This window comes from Balaenoptera physalus, assembly GCF_965194825.1.
Source record: "Balaenoptera physalus genome assembly, chromosome: 8".
In the NCBI taxonomy this organism is placed as follows: domain Eukaryota; kingdom Metazoa; phylum Chordata; class Mammalia; order Artiodactyla; family Balaenopteridae; genus Balaenoptera; species Balaenoptera physalus.
This window is the reverse complement of record NC_138887.1, coordinates 117,606,369-117,614,870: the sequence shown is the minus strand read 5'-3', so window position 1 is coordinate 117,614,870 and position 8,502 is coordinate 117,606,369. Positions and strand designations below refer to the sequence as shown.

The following is an 8,502-nucleotide window of genomic DNA, read 5'->3' as shown; positions in this document are numbered from 1 at the left end:
TCTCAGCCCCACAAGATCTCCCTGGGGGCATAAACATCCCAAATTCTTACTTACTGACTAATAATAAAAAATGATTGACTTAATTTTTCTTGTTCATTGTTTTATTCTGCTGTTTACTCATTGAGGTTGGCTTGCAGATATTGTTTTTCTTATATAATTTTTTTAAACTATAACCTCAAAGCCAAGAACTGATTTGATGTACATAGCTTTACATACATCCTTAATTTTGAATTCTGTTTAAACCAATCTCTCCAGGAATGTGCCTGCCTTTCCAATTTGTTATAATTCCTCATATACATAAAACTGGCTATCGAGCCTGAGTTGCTGGTAGAAGTCAACACATTATATAGGTCACATTATATATGTCACCCTGATATTTTCTGCATCAAACTTTTTTTCAGTCTCTGCCCACACGTACTTCTGTTCTCTCACTGTTTCTCAAATTGCAATCTCAGGCTAGCTTCCCCCCAGCACAGGCAAGCAAACTGGAAGTGAAGAAACAACCACTGCCCAGTCTTGACTGAAGAGAAGCATCATTTAAGTAACATCCAGGAAACTGTGTAACTGATCAACAAGTAATTCTCCTGCACCTACTACATCAACACTTTCTTCTTAGGCTTGCAGTATGTTTCAAAGCACTTTTTAAGACCTTCCCTCATTTGAGCCTCACAACACCTTAGGTAAACTTGGTAAAGTGTATACTAGCCTCACACTGCGAGAGAGAAAACCAAAGCAAGAGGCTCCCTGACTTCCTTTCCAGGACCTCTTTCATTATGATAATCCTTATTCTTATAAAAGCATTAGAAGTGCTATATACAAAATGTTTTACATTACACAAAATATACAGGAAAAAGTAACCACTGAATGACCCCAGCACCTTAGAACAACTATTATTTTGGTGTGTCTTCCTATGCTTAAAAGTGCAGTCAAATACATACTGTGTATTCAAACGAAATTTTAGTTTTGCTAGAATTTTGTCAGTTTGTGTGGTTTTGGAGTAATCATAATATGGTTAGAATGAGACTCTTTAATCTGTAATAATGCATACCTCTCCAAGGTGTTGATTCTGCTGTGTCAAAGGAATCACTCAGTAAGGCAGAATCTGGGGAGAAACCAGACAAGGAAAACAGGACCAGGAAGTAAAATCTTAAATTCTATGATTTTAGAATTGGAAGGGACCTTCTACTACCACCTTGTTCAATCTGCCCATTAGAATTAGGAAAATGAGATCTACACAATTTAAGTGGCTTGCTCTGAACCAAGCAGGTAGAGAATGTTAAGCTACAACCAGAATCGTTTGTAATCCCTACTCAGGTGGTCTTCCCACTGCACGATCATTCATCAAGCATCCACGTCCCTGACAGCATGTGGCACCAGGAGGAATACAAAATAAGACATGGCCCCAGTTCTTGGGTAGCTTAATTTTTAGACCAGCTTCAAGATTTTACAGTAAATACTGGCTTTGCTAATAGCAGACACAAAGCCACGTAGCCCAATGAGGTTTTACCAAATATTTTATTTGAAATGTAACCTGGCAATTTTAAGAGCATTGCAGCGCAGTACTTTTGAGGCCTCTCTGATTTGACTGTATCTCTCTGCATTCTTCAGTGGGCGGTTGGTCTTGAGGGGTGGAATTATGTTTTGTTTTGAAGAGGCAGTTTGACCAAGCTGACAGAAGTCATTGTGTATGTGTGTATAAATAGAATTATGGCCAGAGTTACATATTTAAAAAGAAAGTGGAGCTGGGACAGAAAGGAGGAATAACACCCTAGAAAGTAACAAATTACTTCTTTTGCAAGATACAGAAACAGCACCTTCCAGGTCCTTTACGCAGGGGCCATGAGCTCTGGTCTCGGATGTGCTGATGAAGTAGAAGCCTTTCAAAGAAGCCTGATATAGGTGAAACAGAGTCTTTCCTCTCCTCGCAGTACTAGACATGCCCCACTGTGCCACCGTTGGCCCATTCCCAAGTCAGTCTACCAGGCCCACAGATCCTGGGATCTGGGACCTTCCCTCCTGACTACAGCTGACTGAACCAAGATGAGCATGTAACCCAAGGGCAGCCAGTCCAAGGGTTGGATGGAGACTTCTGCGGCCTGGTATAGAAAGAGGAGCTGGGCCAGATCCCACATGTTAGAATGTGAACTAAGAAAAGTCAAGAGAATCAGAACCACCTGGTATCATGGCACACACAAACTTTTGGGAGCCAGGAGATACAGAAAAGACAGAGTAAACGAACAGGCTAAATGGAAGCAAAAGATGGAAGGCAAAAGCTACGTCATCAAGCAATCACGTGCTTTTGCAGAGCGACCTCAGTCCTCTGCACTTTCCCCTCTCTGGTTGGGCCTGCACCTTTCCTGACGGCTGCCCCCTGACACCTCTGTGTGCCAGGCTCTGTGCTAAGCACTTTCACAGGTTGCCCCCAAACCCTGACACCTCCGAGACACAGCACCATTCTATTTTACAGATAAGGAAACTAGGCTCAGGATGGCTAAATAATATGTTATGTTACTTCTTATGATGTCAGGACTTGAATCTAGGTCTGAATCTAGTCCCTGCTTTAAGCCATTAAGCTGTACTAACCCACATGACGTGTCCTTACAAGACCCAAGCATTCCCTACTCCCATCTCCCACCAATTTGCCCTAACTTGAGGATCTTTTGCTTGTAAGAGCCTGACACTTCCCAAGTCAAAGAATGTCCTCTGTGTAAAACCCTGCGAGAAGACTGCTTCCTTTGTCGAGTGAAGGGAACAGGGTCAAAGGTGTCCACCGAGCACACAGAAAGAACATATCTCTGATGATAACAGAGTCCCCGGTCTGTGAGAACCTTTTGGGGAGACTTGCTTTTCCTCATCGCTCCTCAGCAGCCCCCAGACAGCCGAGGAGGATGCTTTTTATTGTCTAAGAAGCTACAGTGTGGGATGTGGCTGTGGGACAGCATGCCCTGCCCCTCCTCAAGAGGAAATCTGAGCAGAAGTTTGGGTTCTCCATCCCATTCAGAAAGAACAGATAAAGGAACTCGGGCCCTCTTTTATCAACAAGACTGTTGCCGACTGAGACAGTGAACGTTTGTTACTCCCTAGTAAGCCATAAGGTCTGGTCCTGGTTGAGATAGGCATGGACACCCAAATATTTAAAAATGCTCCAAAAAGAAGCCCAGCAGAGTCCCCCAACAGAAAGTCCGCAGACTATTACTAATGGTGAGGGAAGTTATGTAAAGCACTGCTGGGAAGTTATGTAAAGTAGCCAGAGCCCAGCCATGGTGTTCCAGTAACAAATATCCAGCAGAAAAGATCAGAGTCTTCTTTCACTTTCTGGACAATCAACTCCATTTATGTTCACATCTGTGGCTGAGCCAGAGGTTCATCGTACGGTGATAATGAAAAATCTAGTAAGCAAAGAGTGACTCTGGTTACAGTCAACAGCTGGATCCACTCCAAGGAGATGGTGCCTATTTATGTGATAGTACAGACTTCCCAGCCCAGCGGGCAGACTGATGAAGAGCACGTTTCTAGGTTTTCCTCTTTCCCACTGTGTCTGGTCAGGAAGACCAATCCTCAGTTACTGTTAAGTGTATGGTTTGTCTCAGGAGCCCTTGATGGACCACGTTTCTCCACTCACTGGAACCTCTCTGTTGGACTTATCTTTTCCACTGGTCTATTTTACTTATCCACTTTTGAATCTTAAGCAAACAAACTCGAATTTAGAGCTGGCCTGGAGTTCTACCTGGTAGAGGACTGGTGGAGGGAAAGGAGACCAGAATGTACAGTAGCTGAACCCCTAGTTTGTTCAAGGGCTGAGGATTGGATAACATCTACTTCCATTTTTCTGGCATGATGCTGCCCATTCCCTTTCATTCAGCTTCACGGCTCTTGCCTCACTGGTATTTGAACTCTGTTCACTTCTTGCCAAAGTGTGGGTCCCTGCTGGCTACAGTTCCTTGCAAAAGGGACTGTGGGACCTATCTGCAGCATTTGAATCCACAGGTCTCTCTCATTAATAAGCTCTGTGTCCTCAGTAAACCTTTGAGTAAAAAAGAATTTCCATGTTATCTCATCCATCATCACACCTAGTGTAGGAGTGCCTTCTCCAGCAAACCCTGGCGAATGCTCAAATCCATCTGTTCAGAAAAGGGACCTCACCACATAAAGATCTGACTCTTCTTCCTTTTCATTAGGAAGATCAGGATGCAGCCAGAGCTGGATCTCACACTCAAGTTCCTAGTGGGTCACCAGTAAAGCTGGAACCCTGGTTTTGGGATCCCCAGAACCCCCCAATTTTCCATGGTATGGGTCCAGATTCTAGCTAGAAAACTCTTAATCCCGTATGCCAGGGTTCTGTTTATCATCCCTCTTGGTTTGTCCCATACCCTTGCCTTTAGACTATAAGTTATGACCGTGGAATAGGTCTCATACACATTTCTTAGGCCTCCCATGATGCTTGGTGTTAAGAATGTCACAGATGGTCTATAAATGTGATTATCCTAAAGAGCAGCATGTTCAGACAGAGCATTCCCAGGAGCAAAGCTAGCTGGGGTGACACTTTTTTCCTAGTGTAGTTACACATAACTAGGAAGGGTGAGGTTTGGGCTGGGTGATAAGGGAAAAAATGGGTCCTTCCCTTATCATTTCATCAAGAAAGTGTCTTGTCTAAATACTCGCAGACCCTGTCACAGCCATCTCAGGAAGATTCAGGGGAAACAGGAGAGTACAGGTACAAACAACTTTTCTGCCCAAGACTTAGGACTTCTGCATTCTCTGTCTTCTACCTCAGTCTCCAAGCAAGAGTAAAACAACAAATCAAACTGATTTCAGTCAAGTTTCAGCAAGAATGTCGCTGCTTTGATTTTGCTGTCTTATTTTGCTTTGCCTGGATAAAAGCCAGAGATAGAGACAGGATTTTGGCAGGAGAAGGAATGTACAAAAATTTTTTTTTTTTAATTCTAAAGGTTCACTTTTTTTCCTTTCACCAGCCTCATCTTGCAGATGAAATCTGAGATCTGTAAAGGGAAACTGGCCCAACTGCAAAGCCACTTGGGAATGGGACCAGGCTCAGATGCTCCCAGGTGACTGACTGACCGACCCTGACAAAAGAACACACGGTAGCCAAGGTCCCCAGAAGCAAAGCCAGCAGGAAGAGGCTGTCCTCATCCACACCTGGTGCTTAGCTCTCAGGGGCCTACGAAGTCCCTCAATCTGCCCATCGCCGGGGGGGTGAACAGACACTCTGCTGGCTCAAGAAAGCGGCATTGTAACTACCATCTCACTACTGAGGAAGTGAAAGGTGAGAGTCCATTGGCACCTTCCACAACTCTGTAATGCTTCTGGAAAGTGCTGTGACCTTTTCTGCTGATGATTGTCAGAATATCAGACACCGGGAATGGAAAAGCCAGCTTACTTGCTTGGAAACAATAAGGAAGAATATGACATAAGTGACTCTAAGAAACAGGGTTCAGGCACAAACTCTAGGCTGTTCTGTCACTTCTCGGGGATCTCTAGCTTTTAAAGCTGGGGCTGAGAATCCTGCTCCCAAATTTTTAACCAGGACCCCGGCAAAAGTTTCTAGCAGTTTAAACGGCAGTAAAAGCCTGAATGCTTCAAATTAAGCTAGTGAAAGAACTGTTCTCCTTAAGAAGCTTTTAAAGTCAGATTTTTTGCTCATCCAGTATTAAACAAAATATATTAGAAGAATTAATCTAGGAGACCTAGGAAGGCAGTCTTGAGTCATCATTTCAGGAGAGACAGTACCCAAGCACGTGAGCCAACTGGAGCCACTGTCTGGGAGGAACAGGAGTGGTGCCCAGGCTTGGGCACTTTCTTCTAGCAACCATCCTACCATCAAGGAGGTGATGAAAGGCTCAGTTAAACATTCTCTGCCGCAGAAGGGGCTTCAAGCCTTGGAGGCTCTTCCACGCACCTGACTCTGCCTAGTGATGGACCACCAGAGGCCGAATCCTGCTTTCCAACCTCTCTGCAACGTTCTTATAACTTCTGCTTAGGTAATGTTTTTGAAAAGATGGGGAAGCTGGGCTCTCTTCCGGGTCTTCCTGGGTTTCACAATGTGCTGCTCTTGTGAAGTTCCGAAACTCAAGCACGCCTCTAGTCAAGTGCACAGGACCCCAAATTCACTGACGTGCCAGGCAGGCATTACCACCGGGTTAGCGGGGTGCAGGGGCTTCTGGGCTTGCCTCTTGCCCCGCTGCCAGCACGGCTAACCCTGAAAGGAGAGACATTTACTGAACCCCGCCTCCAGTCCCTTCCCCATACCACTGATTGGCCTCTAGACCTTCGGTGTTAACGCCCAGGCCAGCGGTTTCGAGCCCAGTTAGGAGGTGGCCCGGGGGGTCCGGCGGCTGTCCAGAGGGGTCACTATGCCCACCACAGCCGCCACCGTGGCCCGAGCGCAGGTGGTCCTTGAGCGTCTGCTTGTAGCGGAAGCTCCTGCCGCACTCGGCGCAGGGGTAGGGCCGCTCGCCCGTGTGGATGCGCTGGTGCTTCATGAGGTGGTGCTTGCGGATGAAGCTCTTGCCGCAGTGCGCGCAGCTGAAGGGCCGCTCGCCCGTGTGCAGCCGCCGGTGGTTGAGCAGGTGCTCCTTGCGCATGAAGCTCTTGCTGCAGTCAGGGCAGGGGTACGGCCGCTCGCCCGTGTGGATCATCTGGTGGCGGATCAGGGCCGAGTGGCCGTTGAAGTCGATGCCACACTGAGGGCAGGAGAAGGGCCGCTCCTGCGCGTGGCCCCGCTGGTGCAGCAGCAGGCTGATCTTCAGGCTGAAGCTCCGGCCGCACTGCGCGCAGCGGAAGGGCCGCTCGCTGGCGTGGGCTCGCCGGTGGCTGGCCAGGCGCGCCTGGTCGGCGAAGCGCTTGGGGCAGTCGGGGCAGGGGAAGGGGCGCTCGGTGCTGTTGTGGACCCGAAGGTGGTAGGTGAGTCTGGACGGGTGAGTGAAAGTCCTGGCGCAGTGCGGGCAGGTGGGTGGCGTCTCGCCGGTGGGCGGCTGGGGGCCGCGGTCGGCGTGCGGGGGGAAGTGCCTGGGGCACTGGGCGCAGGGGGCCGGGCGCTCCCCCGCGGGGCCGCACCGGTGGGTCAGCAGCATGTCTTGGCTGAGGCTCTTGCCGCAGTGGTGGCACGAGAATAGCTGCTCCCCGGCCGGAGGCGGGAGGGGGTAGCTGCCCAGCTGAGTGAAAGTCACTTGTCCCTCAGAGGCTTCGGCCAGGTCGGTGGCTGGACGTCCAAACGGCGCCATGGGCGCAGACTGCGGGCTTTTGAAGGCCACGTCCGGAAATGTATCCTTAGCTGCTGCTGCCGGTGGAGAAGAGAAGGTGACGGGCACCTCGGGGCACAGGGAGGCTCTGGCGAGGCCTTCAGCTTTGATGACAAGCTCTTCGTCTGAAAGAAAGGACTCAGAGTCACACCTGTCAACAACAGGTGTCCCAGCAACTCTCCTGTGTCCCTGCCCAGCTCTGACAGGCTGCTCTGAGCTCCTCATTGGCCCAGATAAGGAAGGCAGTGGAGGGCTGAGATAATAACCAGGGTGTCTGTAGTCCCTGAGGCCAATCGTCAGAGAATTTACTACTGAACCTCTCCAGCGCTCCCCGTTTGGACAGGAAGAACCCTGGCATCAATCTCCCCGGCATTACTTTCATTATGTTTCACCTCTGCTCACAAGCTCTGAAATGTTCTCTGTTGCCTATTGTGATTAGGCCTAAAATCATGTATTTATCTAATCCTGTTCCTTTGTATTCTGCCAGGTAAGTCCTTCACTATAGTTAGCTGTCTCTTTACTTTCCTGGAAAATAAAGTACACATTTCTGCTCATACGTCTTTGATCATTCTGCCCTCCCTTTTGTAGAATGCATCTCCTCTCTTCCCATCTTCCCAGATTATACCCAACCACATAGGACCAATTTTCTAAGGCCAATTCTAGCTTCACATCCTGGCTTGCGGGGATCTTAGTTCCCCCACCAGGGATGGAACCCAAGCCCCCTGCAGTGGAAGCACAGAGTCCTCATCACTGGACCGCCAGGGAAGTCCCTTCGCCTCCTTCTTTAGGCCTTATCTAAATACCTAAACTAAAACTGATGTGATGTTCTCCGAACTTCTTATTTCTTGTATATAAGTCATCCATCCCACTCACCCTTGACATTTAATAATAGGCATGCCTAGTACTGATATGTGTGGCCCCAATATAAACTTCTTGAAGAGCAGAAACTGTCTTTTTTTTTTTTTTTCCCCAGGGTCTAAGCACAGAGCATAGAAGATAAACAGGTTGCATTAAGTTGCATAAACGATCATGTCTCTTCTGACCTTGAGATTCTCTTCTGGTTCAGATGGCAAAATACAGATGGTGCTAAATGTCTTAGAAGACGCGTGTTTCTTCTCATGTCACTGTTCTTCCTGAGGGAGAGCTCTTCATTAACATTCCCATTTGCGCCTCTCCCAAGACCCTGCTGTCTGCACTGCTTGCCTCTCCCACCCCCTAGCTCTGTTCTGTCCCTTCTGCGTGC

General features: G+C 48.0%; 1 protein-coding gene across 1 annotated transcript in view; it reads right to left on the bottom strand.

Annotated features, from left to right (window-relative positions):
• Window positions 1-1,496: 1,496 nt before the first annotated feature.
• The window catches only part of ZNF398 (zinc finger protein 398), a 28,120-nt gene continuing 21,114 nt past the window's right edge, over window positions 1,497-8,502 (bottom strand). The window contains exon 6 of the mRNA XM_082473693.1: window positions 1,497-7,384. Coding sequence (XP_082329819.1) covers window positions 6,234-7,384 — 1,151 coding nt within the window. The 3' untranslated portion in view covers window positions 1,497-6,233. The remainder of the gene's footprint in view (window positions 7,385-8,502) is intronic.